Raw genomic sequence first — 19,996 nt, 5'->3', positions numbered from 1 at the left:
TGAATGGAAAGTATTGAAGTGCTAAATGACTCCACATTAAATAGAGACACTTTAGAGAAGTTGAAGAGCTTGCTTTGAGAATTTGGACCAGGTTTTTAAGTTATATTGGTATTTATAACATACATTAACTTTGGGTAACAGTAGCCTCCAAGCTGGTAATTAGTTATGATTTTGACACTTGAAAAGGTATAAGTGTGTTCCAGCAGAACATTATGTAACAGAAGTACATTTGCTGAGAATAATTTATGCATTTCACGTTAGAAAATGATTGCTAGATTTTTGGCCCATGCAAGAGAATCACCCCAAAACATCATTCCTAATTATAGCACCAAAAAAATATTAAAAGGTATATGTGCACACAAAAAAACCCTGAAAGGACACATACTGTATTTACCAATTAAGAGTCGTACGTCACAAAAATCTGACCACAAACTATATATATATTTTTTCATATAATTAATTTTATTCTGATTATAACAATGAATAAAGGTTTAAACTCATAACCCGGCCTTTTTGTATTTATCACATAACTGTATAAGTCACCCCCCAAGTTATGGATGAGTTTAGGCAATCATCTATTTGTATTCATTTACAATAAAAACAAAAGGGGTTGCATAATGCACATCAGTAATGCTTCTTCGGGCACTTTAATTATGATTTAATTACTGCCACTTGTACTTCTCTTACTGACATAATTTATAGTCCTGTTCTTCTGCTCGATTGCATCACAAATAATATAACTATCCTGTTACAGTGAACAATAAGTGAATGTAGTTAAGTAACTCAGCAGCAAATGCCTATTAGACCCTTCCTCACTATCACTAACAGTGACTCTGAACCAAATAGTTACTTTCATATAGTTTATATCAGGTAATCTCTCCTGACAGTTCGAAACTGATAAAATAAATGTCTAAATAATTAGATAACCACATGCACCTATAACAAGGGACTAAATGTAGATTAAAGAGAATTACAGTACATTCTGTCCTCATTTGAGAACTAGTTATCTCACAGAACATATGGTATAGGTACCTCTTGCCTGTAAAATGGGGGAGGGCCTGTGTAAACATTCTTGTTTCTCCTGTTCCACATAATAGTTTCTTGTATCATATTTCTTCTGACCTCGCTATCTGAAACCAATTACAGGAGATCCATTTGGGCTGCATCTATTTTCATAAGAAGCCTAGGCAGCAATGTTTTTCTCGGAGATGAATATCAACATCAATATGCTTCTGAGTGCTTTGTTATTTATGTTTCAGAGAGATTTTGTAGCCTTCAGCTCTCAAGAATGTGTCATGCTGTGCTGTTTATACATTGAAGATATTAATGGGCGTAGATGTCATTTTTCATTTTACTGTTTCAAATGCAACAGGCTCCTAGGTTAAACTATCATATTTTAAGGCGTAAATGTTATGTACCTTAACAAAAAATATGTACTTGCAAAGCAGTCAAACTATAGAGTTTAAAGAAAGTTGTATTATTTTAAGGATTTTGTTACTAAAAAAAAACTCAGTTGCCAGAAAAGCCCCTGGCAGCAAACAGGATAATGAGTTATTTTGAGAACATATTTAAAATAAAACTAGCATGCAGTTTGACTAAATATGAAGTTGTTATAATTGGTACAGTTTCGATTAACCTAAATATAGAGATGTTTAGCTGTATTTATTTGTGTACATGATCCAGAATCTTGAAAAAATATTTAGATTTCTTTGCATCTGTGAATAATCTGTTAATTTTAGAATTGCACACTAAGAACTGAGTATTTTTGTTGTTAATTTACTTTCACAAAAATGTAACCTCTCTTTAGTATTTCTGAAGTGTACAGTATATTGGTAGATGTTAATTGTTTCTTTGTATTTCTACTGACATGTTCAGTCCAAAAAGTGTCACGTTATTTGCTTTGCACTATTACCAATATCTTTTTTCTTTTCCTTAACATACAAGCAACTGAGTCCTACTGCCCATGATGACTTCCTTGCGTAGGTTTGCTATAGCACAGCAGATAACCTGGTGTGAGACATTATTTCTTATTTTCCAGGCACAATAGGGCTTATTCAATAAAAATGCAGCACTATTGCATGGAAACTCCCAATGAATTGAATGACACTGTCCATGCATTGTGCAGAATTAGCACTATGACACTTTATTGAATAAGCCCCAATGCATTAATTATGTCTACCGTGTCAAAGACAAACAAGGACTATTATGTCCTTTATCATAATTATGTCAGTTTCATATATCTATTTGTATTATTCTTAACTGAATCAGGAGGTTACCCAGGATAAAAAACACCAGTTTCTTACCACCCCCTCCCCCCCCTTGGTTAGCAAAATGTACCCATGTCCCTGTGTACAACTTTAACATCAGCAGCGGCAGCCAATGATGTCAAAGTTGTACACAGGGACATGGGTACATTTTAACTAAAATAAATGTGTAACACATTGGAAATCATCATCTTCAAACAGAAGCATTTGAATTGCTCATGAAATTTGTGTTAATACTCAATACAACTGAAATGTGCACGCATGATAATTTTGCAGATAATCTGTTATTTTCATTTGTCAGTTTACACAAATGCTCATTGATTTGATGGTTACAAAGAAGCTGGTGGAAATGTTTCACACTCCAAGTGCTTGATCTTTACAGTTTTGATTAGTCACAATAACAGTCTGTTCAGAGGAACAATAAATATGTGCATTACCAGATGTAAAAAATAAAATGATGCACCAGCTATGAAGAAATTGTAGCATGAGGTATGAGATGACTGTAACAGGCATCATGTCTGAGTGATTTTCCATTATGAGTTTAAATCATCTTTGATCTCTTGAAATGGTTGCTCTACCTGCTGTGTTTACAACCAGTAGTTTAAATGCTTCATATTTATAGACAGACATCATTTAAAAATATGAAAATATAAATGTTGCCATTATAGTTTGTGGCAAGCAATTTGATTGTATTTAAACAATCTTTTATTGAACTGTAAAAGTAGCAGGTTCAACGGAACTAGATTCAGTGTGATTGTGAATAAATAGTGGCAATAAATGTACATTTTTTTTTTCCGGGAGAGGTTAATTCCCACTTTCCTTGCCATTCATCAGATTTCTGGTTGTGCTGTGAACTAATTTTTAGGTTAACATTGACTTTTATATATAGCTGAGGGCTGTTTAACATATCACGTCTTTTCCACTTTCCCAATATTTAAGTCATATTAATATCGTGCACATTTGTAGCACAATGTAGGAATGAAAGAGACCATACCCAAAGTACAACCATATGATAGAAACCCATGTCTTTTCTTGTCTTATCAAATTTTAAGGAGTTCTCTAAGGTATGAGGATTCTTACTGAAACATACAGTTGTTTTAGTAAGACAATTCTGCAAATTGAACATTTGTGTAGTGCTCCAGAGGGAGAATAATCTGTGTGTGTCTGCTGGTACCAAAACAGGTATGGCAATAATAATTTAAAAAAAAACATTAAAATATAACAAGTTTAGTTTGTGTGATTTTGCTCATTTTCTCGGTCATCACCACATTATAATTTCTGCACTTTATTTTAGAAAACAAAAATGGTTTCCAAACATTCTGTTTGAAGCGAAATGTGTTGTTTAATTTTGTTTTGGTAGAACTTGAAATGGACAGGACAGCCCCACAATGTCACAGGAATACACCCTGACATCATATTCACGCTCCATGTTCATCCCGAGTACCGTTCTCTGCTTAGCGGCAGCAGAGAGCACTTTTATTGGCATTTTTTCCCCTCCAGAAATGGGTTTATTTGGTCCTGTGGCACAAAGGAATGACATTGAGAGAGAATAGGAAAGCATTATAAATCCATTACATGGAATGCAACTGCAAGGATAAAAGGAAAATATTTGAGGCATTTTCACAATACAGTACACACATCATTACAAAATAAGCTTTCCAAGACTAAAGCAAATGTATAATTAACATAGAGCTTATGCAGTAATACTGAGACACTGACTAAATTTCATGTATGTGTTAAAAAAAAAACTAAACACAACGACCTATATATTTTCCTTCATACGTCTACTTTTACATATATTTGGAATATTTTCAGGTGACCAAGTGTATTTTCTTTACACCTCTTTTGCCTACTTCTCACCAGCATTTACCAATTAAACAAATGTGTGTACTTAATATTACTTTATTTTGACACCACTGCATACTTACTCCAAGGATATATCATCACTGTTACTCCAAGGATATATATTCATTATTACCATTAAACAGTGTCTCAATTGTTAAACTGCATCATTCCAGGTATTGTACAAAATATGAATTTGTATTTATGTATGTGGATTTATTTTTTAATCATAGTATAGTAAATAGTCTGTGAGATAGGTGACTGAGACATTCAGTTGCATACATATCTATATTTAATACACTTTTTTGATGGCAGCTTTCTTTCTTTTTTGTACTCCCAAATATTGTTTACTGTACTTTTGGGATATGCTGTATTTTTGTGGAACTAAGTAATGGAATGCATGTCAATGAAACGCCAAAACTGATCCACAATTACCTAAGAATTCTGGGAGACAATGTCATGATTGTTGTGGGAAAGTCTCCCACTGTTAAAAGTATGATCTGCAAACGTATACCAAAGGCTTATGTGGGAAGGCAAATCAATGTTGTAAGGAGATAGAGCTAGTGCATTCAGTTTGTTTACTTTGGTTTTCAGTGTCTGCCTGCCTTCTCAGAAAAACTTGCTTGGAGCAGACTGTAGCAGACCTCTCTCTGTCTTTTCATAATTGATCAGGGGATGACTGCCTTCCCTGAGGGTTAAGACGTGGCAACTTTTTCTGTTTGCTCAGCATCTCAATGCAGTAGTTCAAACATTGTTCACACCAGCTGGCAGTGTAATGCCATATGCACATCTTGTCAAAGCAACTGTTGTCATGGATACTAGAAATGATCTGGGAAACCAGATCATTGATTCTGATATAAATTGTACGGAATTTTATTGGTTCGGAATCTTTATAATTTTAGAAAAAAACTTGATCCACAATTTTTTTTTTTAACAAAATGCTGCACATTAAAACTACATTAATAGTACTGTGGTTCAGCAATTACAATTGCACAGTTGTCTCTAAGCATACACAATAAAATTGCATTCACAGGATGTACAATGGGTAGTTAAAGCAGCAGTCCACCCTGATCGCTGTTTTTCTTGTGGCTTTTTTTAGTATTTACTTTAAAACATCTCCTCTTGACCTTTTTAGGAGATGTTAAATTGAATGCTTGGTTCACAAGATCTGAGCAGTTGACATATTAAGTGTCTGGGAGGTCAAAATGGAGGCCTTCCCAGAGCCCAGTGCAGTCTGAGGTAACCCTGGTTACCACAGATGCTGGAGAGGAAGAAAATCATCATTTTAATACTAAAAAGACTTTAAAAAAAGCATCAACAGGAAGTGCTCAGGAGAAAAGATACTAGCATCATATGAGTTCAACCATATAGGCTTCTGGGGGCATTACAGCTTTAATAAATATAAAGAACAAGCAATAAAATCCACTTTTTAGTTGTTGTAAATTGAAATGCATAACAATTCCATATGTTAGCTTGCTGTTTCTAAGTAACATATTAAGTTAAACAATATTCAAGGATTGAATTTGAGTGAAAAACACTAAGTTGGTCTATTGCATTTGCCTTACAGATTTTTTTTAGTTCTGATTGCTATTTTCCCCCCCTTTTAAGCTTTGTGTAGTATGAAAATGTAGAAAGAAATCGGGCAATTAGCTGTCACAAATACTTCCATATACAATAATTAGCTCATTTACAATTCAGACCAGACTGGGATAGCATAATGGAACAAATAAAACAATTTGAATTAGAATAAGGACTCTATGCACTCAGTACAAGCCCATAGATGCATTGTATAATGATGTGGAAGCTGAAGTATTTTGTCTGCCTCCAGCAGTACTATAGTTCCCTTATATTTACTTCCTTTAGAGGTATTAGGCACTGACAATTTTGATTTGGAGACTGCGGTAAAAGATCCCTATCTTCATGCTCTACTTCAGTCCCACTGTCAGCACTGCAGTATGCACAGGTTTTTATAAAATTACCCTTTGTTTAATTGATCAATAATGAGTTATATAGTTACATAGTTACTTAGTAGATGAGGTTGAAAAAAGACGTACGTCCATCAAGTTCAACCTATAAAGTTAAGAAAATAAATAGAGACATACAGCTGCAGCAGCCGTTACCCATTGTTATTCACGCATTGTGTACATCCGAATACCGATGTCATGACGCGGGATGTCTTCCAACCTTACCGCCTTAAGACGCGAGTGCGGCGAGTGCAGAAAATGGCATTTTAGAGTTCTGGTTTTTAAACACCTTAAATTGACACAGTAGCACAGTAGCACAGTACTGTACACATTGCAATTCATTCATTTCATTGCACCCAAAGAAACAGAATCCATGAAATTCAACAAAGCAATCGCGATAAGCGCGGGTGCCTGGGGCGATTGGCCACGTTCGTACTGCGTGGAGTACAGCAGAGCACACAAATGCGGCGCCGTAATTTGTTTGAATAACGGCCGCTGCAGCTGTATCCTTTTGTTTGGCCATTTACAAAACACTGGTTAGAAGTATTGCTGGATCAGTAAATGTCTTCTAAGTCCTAATAACAGTGCTACTCAGTGTTCTGTGCGGCTCGATAATGATGTCGGTGAAGAAATACTTTCAGGAAGGCATGCACCTGGTGTTATAAATATGTACTATGCTTACCTGATGGAATCCAGTTATGTCCATAGGAAACGAGAGATGTACACTCAACACTATTTTAGCATCTGTAGTTTGAGGGCCAAATGTGAATATTTTCCACTTAAGAGACATAAGAATGCACCAAGTGAAGAAGAAAAAAAGAAAGAGGCCAGATTTGTTATTTTCCAGAAAGAGAGTAAGTCGGGGTTACTATCAATCTGAATATAGTGGAGCCTCTTTGATACTTCAAATGTCATAAATGATATCAATGACGGCTGTCTCCTGGCTCCAACACCTTTCTTTAAAGATACTGTGTGATGAAAGATAAATGGATTTTTTTTTAAGGGGAAGAAGGGTTCCTTATTACATAGAAGCAGAGAAGTTATTCTCTTTCAAAGTAAAACAGTTGCAATGCAGGTGCTCAAATGCCTTAATTATATAAAGTACTATTGTGCTTGCTTTCTTTTATTTCTATTTCTATACACTGAATAGTGCCTGACATTTTGCTTGGGATAACTAAGCAAAAAAATGAAGTGTACAGATGCACAATTCGTTGTGTTATGGCCATGAAACATATTGACTATTCACTATTATTTTCTGTTCAGGTATTTTTGTCTTGCCCTTTGATGTCTTGCTGCTCAGGCTACAATTTATAAATTATTCTGCTGTTTAACAGTGAATGCATGCTGGACCCACAAATAATTTAATTGTCAAGTTGTCTTGATAATACATGAAGTAAAAACACCCTACACTGTGTCCACTTGACTCAAACAGGCTACCCATGCCCATTCATGTCGGAAATATTATGGAAGGTTTGGGTGTGGACGTTCAGATAAGCACAGTGTAAGGATTATTCTGAGGATGTCACCACACAACCAAATGCAATGATTTAGTGAATGGCTGCTATTTCATTGTAATGGCTAGTGTTGAATAGTGAATCACCACATATGTTTGTCATGTGTTGCTTTCTTCTTTTCAGTGATACATCTTAAAGCTTCAGCCTGCTATATTAGATATATAGGGGCCGATTCACTAAGCTCCGTTAAGTGGCTTTAAGAGCGCAAAGTACCCTTTAAGCCCGATAAAGCTGCATTGCGATTCACAAAGCAGTGATAACGGCGCCTTATCGGTCTTAAAAGGTATTTTTTTTGCCCTCGGCGCAAAATGCGCACGATCAGCCTATTGCGCTGATTTTTGCCAGTACTTCAGATTCACTAAGCAGCGCTAAGTGAATCGGCCTTAAAAAACGCGCCAAACAAACGCGCCAGCAAAAGGCAGGCGCAAAAGTAGCTGGACTTAGAAAAAAATTCATTGTTTACCTTTTTGCTGGCACACCATCCATACAACAGGCCCGCAGGGGTGTCCGGGGGTCACCGCGGGGGTCCCTGCGGGGGTCCCCGCGGCCGTCCGGAGGCGTCCGGGGGTCCCCGCGGCCGTCCGGGGGTGTCCGGAGGTTCCCGCGGGCCTGTGATACCAATGGTGTGCCCCCAAAAATGAAACAAGACTGTATAAAAATACCCCCGTCCCCTAACACATACAGTACATTAATGTGCAAAATTACTATTATCCAAATATGGATAATAATGCTTTTGCCCATTAAATATACATTAATACAATAAATACATTAAATACATGTTGTACTCACCATTGTCCGGCACCCACGATGAAGGCCAGCCGCATCTTCCTCCTCATCCATACACTGGGGCGCTGAAAAATATACAAAATAAGAACAAATGCCAAACTAATATCCCCTAACCCCTTAATGACCTTAGCGGTTATTAACCGCTACAGTCATTAAGGGTTTAAGCCACCCTGACCCGATACCCACCCTTCACCCATTTATTTGTACAGTGGCTTCATCGTGTGTATATATATATATATATATATATATATATATAATAAAAAAATAAATAGATGATACCATTCTGTGGCTAACGAAATGCTTTTAGTTGTGCGAGCTTTCGAGATACACTGATCTCTTCTTCGCCGGAAGAAGAGATCAGTGTATCTCGAAAGCTCGCACAAATGAAAGCATTTTGTTAGCCACAGAATGGTATCATCTATTTATTTTTTGATTATTGAAGCTCGGCTAAGACGGTACTGATACCTCTACATATATATATATATATATATATATATACATACTGTATATGCATGATTAACCAATATACAAATAAATACAGTACATGGCCAAATACAAATCTCTCCAAATATCAAATAGCACCAAGCTCAATCAATATCTAATAAATCTAAATACAAACACTCAATTTGACAATGTGTACATTATACAAATAATCTTTGCATCATATATACTATGTCAAACAATGGTTCAAATCAAAGACACTAATCCAAACAAGATACAAATACAATCATTAAAGAAAAACAAAGCATCAACACAATTAATTTGCCATCAATTAATCCAATCACCAATCAATTACAATCCAATTCAATTACACACTTCATATCCTACAATCAAACCATGTGTATTTTAATGTGTAAATTAATCTATGACAAAGTAACCATCAAACAACATCTATATGCAAAAAATAAGCCAATAAATTAATCTATAGAAACCAGCCTTTAACTAAACATTTGTAAACATTAAATGTACATTAGCAACACATTTTTTACACAAAGCAGCAAATTACAATTCAAAAAACATCCAAACAAGGCAAGCCAACACGTTTTTATTATACCTGTATGTATGTCCATCTATAGTTTACATACATACATACAGGTGCAATAAAAAAGCATTAAAAACAATTTATTCACATTAAAAATGAACATACAATACAACCATTGATTTGTCCTGTACGTATGTATACCCATAGTGACATACATACATTCAGGACAAATAAATGGACATAAAAAAAAATGGACGTCAGGGAAAAAAGTCCTAAAAACCTGTAAAATAAAATTAAAATACATTTTCTTTTTTTACTTACCATTAGATGAACCAGTCACAGGAATCAAGGGGAACCAGAACCACTGGAGCAGCAAACCCAACAACAGGAACCAGATAACCATAAAATAAAAAATCCATTACAATCCATAAGTGTCTTTATCTTCTTTTTTCTATATGTAATCCATTGTGGGGTCTTCTCCGTCTTCTTCTGGGGTCTTCTGTCTTCTTCTGGGGTCTTCTTTCTTCTTCCGGGGTCTTCTTATCTTCATCCACCACGCCCTGGTCTTCTTTCTTCATAGGAGGTCCTTCCTCCTCGGCGTCAAGCCTGAAAATGAGACGACATAGGCTTTTAAAGGCCTATGACGTCACATTTTCATCATCAGGGCCGTGAAAACCATGTGTTTTGGCCGACAAAAAAAAAATTATGACGTCATTTAAAGGCAATGAAAGCACAGCCAATCAGATTTGGCTGTGCTTCAATTGCCTTTAAGATGACGTCATGAACTGAAAGATGGCCGGCCTCACATGGTACGGTAGCCAATCAGAGCGTGGGAAATACATCCCAACTCTGATTGGCTCAAGCACCATGTGATTCAGGATAGAGAAAGCGGTGCAACTCCCACGCAGATAAAAATCACAGACCAGGGTAAGTACACTCAAGTACCATGTGACAGGCTTTCAAGAACGTCACATCCGTTCTCCCCAAAGCCTCTGTCACATGGTCTACTTGAGCCAATCAGAGTTGGGATGGAGTTCCCACGCTCTGATTGGCTACCGTACCATGTGAGGCCGGCCATCTTTCAGTTCATGACGTCATCTTAAAGGCAATTGAAGCTTCCATTTGCTTTCATTTCATTTAAATGACGTCATCATTTTTTTTTTTGTCGGCCAAAACACATGGTTTTCACGGCCCAATTAGGGCCGTGAGAACCATATGACGAAAATGTGACGTCATAGGCCTTTAAAAGCCTATGTCGTCTCATTTTCAGGCTTGACGCCTAGGAGGAAGGACCTCCTATGAAGAAAGAAGACCAGGGTGTGGCGGATGAAGATAAGAACAACCCGGAAGAAGAAAGAAGACCCCAGAAGAAGACGGAGAAGACCCCACGATGGATTACAAATAGAAAAAAGAAGATAAAGACACTTGTGGATTGTAATGGATTTTTTATTTTATGGTTACCTGGTTCCTGTTGTTGGATTAGCTGCTCCAGTGGTTCCGGTTCCCCTTGATTGCTGTGACTGGTTCATCTAATGCTAAGTAAAAAAAGAAAATGTATTTTAAATTTATTTTACAGGTTTTTTGGACTTTTTTTCCCTGACGTCCATTTATTTTAATGTCCATTTATTTGCCCTGAATTTATGTATGTCACTATGGGTATACATACGTACAGCACAAATCAGTGGTTGTATTGTATGTTCATTTTTAATGTGATTAAATTGTTTTTAATGCTCTTTTATTGCACCTGTATTTATGTCTGTAAACTATAGATGGACATACATATAGGTATAATAAAAACGTGTTGGCTTGCCTTGTTTGGATGTTTTTTGAATGGTAATTTGCTGCTTTGTGTAAAAATGTGTTGCTAATGTACATTTAATGTTTGCAAATGTTTAGTTAAAGGCTGGTTTATATAGATTATTTTATTGGCTTATTTTTTGCATATAGATGTTGTTTGATGGTTACTTTGTCATAGATTAATTTACACAATGGTTTGATTGTAGGATTTGAAGTGTGTAATTGAATTGGATTGTCATTGACTGGTGATTGGATTAATTGATGGTACATTAATTGTGTTGATGCTTTGTTTTTCTTTAATGATTGTATCTGTATCTTGTTTGGATTAGTGTCTTTGATTTGGAGTATTGTTTGACATAGTATATATGATGCAAAGATTATTTGTATCGTGTACACATTGTCAAATTGAGTGTTTGTATTTTGATTTATTAGATACTGATTGAGCTTGGTGATGTTAGATATTGGGAGAAATTTGTATTTGGCCATGTACAGTATTTATTTGTATATTGGTTAATCATGCATATACAGTATAAATATATATATATATATATATATGTAGAGGTATCAGTACCGTCTTAGCCGAGCTTCAATAATCAAAAAATAAATAGATGATACCATTCTGTGGCTAACAAAATGCTTTCATTTGTGCGAGCTTTCGAGATACACTGATCTCTTCTTCCGGCGAATTATATATATGTATATATATATAATGAAGCCACTGTACAAATAAGTGGGTATCGGGTCAGGGTGGCTTAACCCCTTAATGACTGTAGCGGTTAATAACCGCTAAGGTTATTAAGGGGTTAGGGGACATTAGTTTGGCACTTGTTCTTATTTTGTATATTTTTCAGCACACCACTGTATGGACGGGGAGGAAGATGCGGCTGGCCTTCATCGTGGGTGCCGGACAAGGGTGAGTACAACATGTATTTAATGTATTTATTGTATTAATGTATATTTAATGGGCAAAAGCATTATTATCCATATGTGGATAATAGTAATTTTGCACATTAATGTAGTGTATGTGTTAGGGGGCGGGGGGGATGTGTGTGGTATATTGCTATGTTTATTGGGGGCAATTGTCCCCAATAAACATGTTATTATGCCTTAACCCCTTCATTGCCTTAGCGGATAGCCGCTAAGGTAATGAAGCTGCTTTAATGTATTTTTATTAATATTGTGTGGTAGCAGGGGACCCCCTGCTCCCACACACTATTATTAAAACGTACATTAATGCAGCTTCATTACCATAGCGGATAGCCGCTATGGTAATGAATTATTATTTATTGTTATCTGTTTTTTAATACTAGTGTAGATGTGCAGGGGGTCTCCTGAGCTGAAACCCATTGGTTTCAGGTCCGAGGACCCCCTACTTCAGGAGTTACAGGCCCCATTATGACCGGGACATTTAAATTCTGCAGGGGATACCGGCACCCCATAACGGGGCCTATATCCCCTGAAGTAGGGGGTCCTCGGACCTGAAACCAATTCGGTTCAGCTCTGAAGACCCCCTGCCCATGTATACTACTATTAAAAATCATATTTGGGCAGCACGATCGCCTGTAAGAGCCGTGCATTGAGACGCAGCGTCTCCATGCAGTTCTTACAGGCTGCTTTGTTTATAATAGTTATCGTGCTAAATAACTTTTAGCACGATAACAGGGGGGAAAAAGGTGATCGTGCGCTATGGCCCTTTTGGCTAAGGCCGGCCATAAACGCGCCGAGCAGCCTTAGTGAATAGCGCTTATGGCTTCAGCCTTTTGCGGCCGAGCGATATAACACATTTTAGCGCTAGTTAACGTAGCTTAGTGAATCGGCCCCATAGTATTTATAGCGAAGCTTTGGTTAAGGACTTACCTAGTCATCTTCAACTGGGCCTTGTAGGTGCAAGTTCAGCACGTATGTTTTTGCCTTTTCTCCAGTGAAAAGTCAGAAGTATTTGCAAGTTTATACACTGTATTGGAAATTATTTTAACTTATCATCTCAGGTAGATTTCCTGTCTTTTTGCATTGTAGCACGTGTGAATTTTTGTTGTTTCCTGCTTTTGCCGTGGGAATGTTATATGCCCTGCTGCTTAACTGAAATAGAAAGGAAAATAGCAATTGGTTGCACAGTATATTATCACTTGCCACAGGGAAGGAAGATTGACTGTGGCTGTGATATACTAAAGCAGGGGTTGCCAACTCCAGTCTTCAAGGGCCACCAACATGTCAGGTTTTCTGAATATCCCTGCTTCAGAACAGGCGGCTCAATCTTCGACTGCACCACCTGTGCTGAAGTATGGATATCCTGACCTATTGGTGGCCCTTGAGGACTGGAGTTGCCTACCCCTGTACTAAAGTCTCCCAGCTTGTGTGCCAGGCCATTGTATACAGAATAAGGCTGAAATGGTGGTACCAAACACCAATGGATGGCTTTTCGTGCACAAATAACCGGTAGAACAGTAAAAGTAGCGAAAGGAAAAAATAAAAATTGTTTGCTTGCTAGCAATTCTGCCCCCTACCCAAGATAATAAAACATAGCTCTAATGCTATATGTGTGTGTGTGTTATATTGCTTTCCTTCCCTCAAATCACTTCCTTCTATTACTCAGAACCAATGCTGCATTATTATGCATTTTGATACTTCATTCTTTACTAAATCAAGGAACTTGACGCGCTATAATCATCAAAGGAAAAGCCACGGTGGTGAAACCTACATGTGCTGTTTTTTCAACTTTTTAAAAGGAACAGTGCTGTAGTCTGAACACTAAGGGCCATTCTGGGGCAAAGTAAACTGCACCAGATGTGTCAAAGAAATAATTCTATTGATTTCAAGGGGATTTGTTTTCTTGAATACATATGGTACAGATTAATTTATTTTTTGCCCCGGGATTGCACCCTTTTTTGCCTTGATACATTTGTCCCTAAGGGGTTGATTCTATAAATTCCAAAGGTGAGATCAGCCCAAAAACTCCCTTTGCCAAAGTTTAAAACTCCTAAATCCCATTATATCTGTAATTAACTTTTCTTTTACTTTCTGCATTTTTTTGGTAAAACTTGAAAACTTTTTAACGTTTATTTCAGGAAAATTCATTAAATAACTTTCAAGGGTGTGAGACTTTCAACCCTTCACTAAAACACAGGGAGATGTAGAAATGAAACCATTTATATAATGTAAGATTTTCCCTAAGTCTTAAGTAAATTATCTCTTTTTTTGCAACCTTTTGTCACTAAATAAAGGCCTACAGTTATGTACTAAAGCCTTCTGGCTTCAGAATTACTCTATAAAGCAATGGTATTTAATTTTTTCAAATCAGAATTTTACCCCAGCTTGGAGAAACAAGGGAGGTTTTGATACATTGCTCCCCTAATGCTGCTAATGAGGTGGTAACATGTTCATTTTGTGTGATTTCCTTTCATGAACCGAAAAAAAAAAGTATTGAATACCAATTGAACAGGAAGCAAGTGGCTCATGTAAAACCTGCTGCTTTTGGTAAAAATGTAAAACTAAATACCGGCTTTGAAAATGTAGGTAATCTTCATGTTTGAGTACAGTGTGTTTTTTTTTATTTTTTATTCTAGGCTTTTCAAGCAGCAAGACAGCTTCTTTTACAGCAGCAAACAAGTGGGCTAAAATCTCCAAAGGGCAACGATAAACAAAGGCCACTGCAGGTTAGTTACACGTGCTCACCAGTTGGAATTGTTTGAACGCTCTGTGGTAACTTTACATGAACATTATCCATCATTTGTATAAAAACTACACTCTAATCAAAAGTATTTGCATTGTTACATAAGGATGAGGAACACAATATTAATATTCGTACAGATGGTTGTTGGCTACTTGGTAATAGCGCGGAAATCCTTACTATTTAGTACCAATCATTAGTACAAAGTTACATTTATACGTTTAATTTATTCAAGATATAACCAAGATAGAATTTGTTACACATTACAAAAAGACAGCAAGAGTGTGGTATTCATTATGGGTCTTGTGGAAGCTAAGGTGAAGTCTGAAAGATAACAGTATGAGGAATTTGTACAGGAGAGACAGTGATCCTCAAGGCAAATGACTATAGTATTTGGCATACAGGTAAGTCTTTATTTGTGACTTCCACATGTAGTTTCACGTTAAAAATAAATTTGTGCTTTAAACATAAAAAGTTCATTTTTTTACCAGCAGCACAGTATTCACACGAGTATAATTGATTTGCTTGTGGCAACATCTTAATTCATGACTTTAGTTTTAAATAAAACAGAGAGGAGTGAAGAGCTCACGCCCCAAGGGCACTATGAAACTTCTGTCGGAAGAAGAATACCTGTTATTCCATGTAAGAAGTGGATACTACTCAGGCACTGGCACAAAATGAACTTTATATGTTTCATTTATTATCTCTGGAAGACGTTTTTATGTATAGAAATAAAAATTACATTGTAAAAAATAGACGGAAATTATATATGCCACACCGGAATTTATGTTTTTTGCTAATAAACCTCACCAGATGCAGAGAACGTGAGTACATCATTAACTAATTTCAAGTTTATTTTTATGTTTCCTTATCATTTGCAATTTCCACCTTTTGTAAAGTATTCATTTTGACATTAAAGCCATAACTTGTCAATGCCTCATACCTAACCACCAAGAATAAATGCACTCACAGGTGCCTCCACCTTTTTATTCACATCACTATTATTATATAATGTTAAGTAGTAACATAAATATGGTGGTAACTGGGGCATTGTGTGTTAGTCCATTTTCCCATTCACTTCAACAGAGAGTTGCTGAGGCTATATCATTAGTGATTCTGTTTGTGTATTTCTTACAGTTTTCTAAAAGATCATTGCACGATTTTTTGTAAACAAAATATTTCATTGTGTTGTACAACAAAAATAAACAATATTGAGACAGCAACAATTGTATTGCATGATCTTATATTGAAATAGACCTGTATGTAGAATATTGAAATGCAATGTTATAGAATATAAAATATATTTGCATCAAATAAAAATGGAAAAGAGGTTATTGTTGTATTAAATAAGTGAAATACAATTTATTTATTTATTTATTATTTATTTATAAAATATTTTACCAGGAAGTAATACATTGAGAGTTACCTCTCGTTTTCAAGTATGTCCTGGGCACAGAGTAAAACAAATAATACATGGTTACAAATACATACAATACATTGGGTTTCTATAATACAGATTGTATATCATTTTGGATGTGTTTAAAATGAAAACAGGTATAACATTTACCTTAAAAAATAATTAAAGGTACATTATAGTAGATTAAAACTAACTGAAAGAGAGAGAGATAATTTGACTTACTGAAATTCGCTTTATCGAAAGCGGCACTGCACACTAGGGGTTAAGCACTTTTTCCTCCTATATATGAATGGTCCTCAACTTTCTGTACATTTCCTCCCTTATTGAACATCTTCTCCACCCCCACTACAATAGTGTCTTCTCAGGCTTATCGGTCAAAAAATGTAATTCACAAGACACCCCTGAGTGAACCAAGTGAAAAAAACCCATATGTGAATGGAATCCTGCACTGCCATGTTCGAGCTAAAGGGAAGGAGAATTTCAGTAAGTCAAATTCCCCTTTCCTTGTCGTCCTCACATGGCAGTGCACAGGGGATGTAGTAAAACAACCAACACCACAGAGGACATAGACATAAATAAATGAAGAGTAGATCAAGTGTCCACCAAAGCCTGCAGCATCTTCCTACCATAAAAGGCCGCTGCTGAAGATCCAACATCTATCTTGTCAAATCTAGTAAAGGTATTGAGATTGGACAATGCTGCTGCTTTGCAAATATCCCTCGAAAATGCTTGGGTCCAGTCTGCTCAAACAGCGCTGGTTGAGTGTGCTTTAATGGACTGTGAAAGTTCTCATGTGGATGGTTTGTACTGTATGTCATATCAGGCTTCCTTGAGTCATCTTGCAATGGTGGGTTTTGTTGCCTTCTGACTCCTTCTAAAAGAATAAAAAGGAATATATTTTTTTACTGTCATTTGGGCAGCAAAAGTGTAAAATAATCTCCTGATTTAATTGAATACTCATTTTTAGATCGGAATTGTGGAGGTGTGCTATAGACCATTTTATTGTACAGTACATTACCCATTCGTCTGAGGTTATTGCCACCAAAAATATTGTTATTAATGTTAAGATTTTATCAGACATCTCTGGAAGGGGCTCAAAGGTTCTCTCCAATAGTGTTTTTAAGACCGTGTCCAGGTCCAAGGAAAGAAAAAGGAGATATGATATAAAGATTTAATTTAGAAACTAGTTATATTTTTTTCAGCAAAGGATTTACTGGTAAAAGCTCACTCCTAATGCCGTTAGTTGGCATTTAAAGATCTTGGTTTAAGCCCTTTCCCTTGCCTTTCTGCAAGAAATCCAATATCTGTCTTCCCTGCTCCCCTTTTGATGAGCACCAAGATTGGAATACCTTCCATACCCTGGAGTATACTGTACTTCATTTGGGGTGTTCTCTATTACTGTTCCCAAGACTCCTTTTCTCAATCCCTCCTGCTCAACTGCCAGATAGCCAACTGTAGATTCATTAGTCCTGCCCCGGTAATCAGAAGATCTTCTCTGTATGATAGAATCCAAGGAGACTCCATTGTTCTGCTCAAGAGAGATGGACAAATGAGATTTCACTGCTAAGATTTTTGTGTACCCGATCTTGTTTTATTTTTCTTAATACTCTCCGAATTAAAGGGAAAGGTGAAAAGATTTACGCCCTCCTGAAATTCCAAGGAACACTGGAAGTTTCAAGATGGAGAGTGTTCTTTTTTGAACATGGCACAGAAGTGCTCCACGGATTTTCACTATTTCAATTATATCTATCTGAGAGTTTCCCATCTTGGTGTTATCTTCCTGATGTAACTCCTACTCCCCTAGGTGGCTTTCCTACCTGTGAGAAAAAATACAGTTTTAATATTTCTGGAACGTGAATCGCATCTATCATTTCTGCTTCTCTCCAGAAACGGTTGTGGTGTGCTACTCTTTAAGACGAGAGAGTTTGGATTGCCCATTTAATTTTTGTATGTAGATCCTGCATGTGGAACTTTTCCCAAGGGAAAGATTGTATTTTTGATGACATAAAATCTAAAAGTTTTATGCAATCTCTGATCGACATTGCATGTTTTTCCCGTAACAGTCTTATTTGCTGAGCCACCTTTTCCTGTTTTTCTAAGGGAAGAAGCCTCACCTGATACCTGATGGTATCAAATACAAAACACAAGAATTATATCTGCTGGGATTGAATTAATTTGATTTTGACCAATTTATAATCCATCCGTGTTGCTGAAGAAAATAATTTACCCTGGACAGGTGTTGCCACAATTTTACTGGTGATATTCCTACTACCAGCCAATTGTCTAATTATCACATAAGAAATCCATAACAATGAAAATATCTAGACAATATCCTTTCTTTGGACTCCATGTCTCAGATCCTGTTCAATGGATGCCAGACAATCTCGAATCACCTTGGAAATACAGGTAGACGCTATGGCAGGTTTACATGTGGACCCTGATGCCAGGAACCCTTTCTTCAATTATAATTACAATTTCCTATCCATTAATTACCTACAGTATATACGGATTTGTCAATCTGGTTATTACTGCTTCCACTCTAGGAGGTATGTCCCAAGTGCACTTCTTTTTACTAGCCTCAGTATGTCTCTAACTCTATTCATATATTTCCATCTCTCCTTCCTTCATCACTTCTCTGTTCATATGAACTCCTTTCTTACCTGCGTCCTCTGACACCACACAGCTATATCACCTGCACTAAAAAACACCCCTAAAAATCATCCTCACACATCTTCTTTCTATCCATGCTTCTCCTCCTTGCTTCTGCGGATATCTCTCCCAATCCTGGTCACTGCCTTATTCCTACATGCGCTCGTCCTCGCCTGCCAATTGCAACCTCTACTCCTTCTGGTGTCAACCCCTCCAACCTCATATCCATCCCCTGCCACCCTTCCTCCTCTCTCCCTTTCTCCTGTGCCCTTTGGAATGCTCGCTCCCTTTCTAACAAGTGCCTCTCTGTACATGACTTTTTTCTCTCTCACTCTCTGCTCCTATTTGCTATAACTGAGACCTGGCTTACTCAGTCTGACTCTGCTCTGGAAGCTGCCCTCTCTTATGGTGGCCTTTCTTTCTCCCACACTCCACGCTCTGATGGCAGGGGTGGAGGCGTGGGGCTCCTGCTCTCCTCTCTCTGCCGTTACCGAACCCTTCCAATTCCTCCCTCTCTTGCTTTTCCCTCCTTTGAGGCTCACACTGTCCAGATCTTTGCTCCTCTCCCTGTCCATGTGTTGGTCATCTATCGCCTACCTCTACTCATCCCCCTTCTGCCTTTCTCTTTCATTTTGAATCCTGGCTCTCTTTCTTTCTCTCCTCAGACTCCCCTGTTCTTCTCATTGGGGACTTCAATTGCCACATTGATGACCCCTCTCTCCCTTGGGCTTCCCGCTTTCTCTCTCTAACCTCTTCTTTTGTCCTTCAACAGTGGACTGCAGCCAGCACCCACAAGGAGGGCAACTACTTAGACCTGGTTTTCACTAAAAACTTCTCTCTCTCTCCAATTTCTCCATTTCCCCTTTTCCTCTCTCTGACCATCACCTCATCTCATTCTCTCTATCTCGCTTCTCCCCTTCTCCACCTCCATCTACCCCCAGGTTCTGCAGAAACCTGCGCTCTATCCACTTACCTGACTTTGAGTCCACTTTACGCTCCTCCCTCTCCTCTCTCAGCTCTGATTCAGACCCTGACAACCTGGTCAGGAACTACAACTCTGCCTTGTCCTCCTCTCTTGATCTACATGCCCCGCTTTCTCTCTTCCGCGCTCGCC

The 19,996-nt window shown here is 37.3% G+C and overlaps 1 protein-coding gene across 13 annotated transcripts in view; it reads left to right on the top strand.

Annotated features, from left to right (window-relative positions):
* The window catches only part of FOXP2 (forkhead box P2), a 260,560-nt gene that overhangs the window by 79,587 nt on the left and 160,977 nt on the right, over positions 1-19,996 (top strand). For 10 of the 13 annotated variants that reach the window (XM_075600002.1, XM_075599998.1, XM_075600005.1 and 7 more), the window contains exon 3: positions 14,713-14,802. The exons of the other annotated variants lie outside the window; for them this stretch is intronic. In XM_075600002.1, coding sequence (XP_075456117.1) covers positions 14,713-14,802 — 90 coding nt within the window. The remainder of the gene's footprint in view (positions 1-14,712; positions 14,803-19,996) is intronic. 13 annotated transcript variants of the gene reach the window in all.

This window comes from Ascaphus truei, chromosome 5 (genome assembly GCF_040206685.1).
Source record: "Ascaphus truei isolate aAscTru1 chromosome 5, aAscTru1.hap1, whole genome shotgun sequence".
NCBI classification, from domain to species: domain Eukaryota; kingdom Metazoa; phylum Chordata; class Amphibia; order Anura; family Ascaphidae; genus Ascaphus; species Ascaphus truei.
This window is presented reverse-complemented; position numbering and strand designations above follow the sequence as displayed.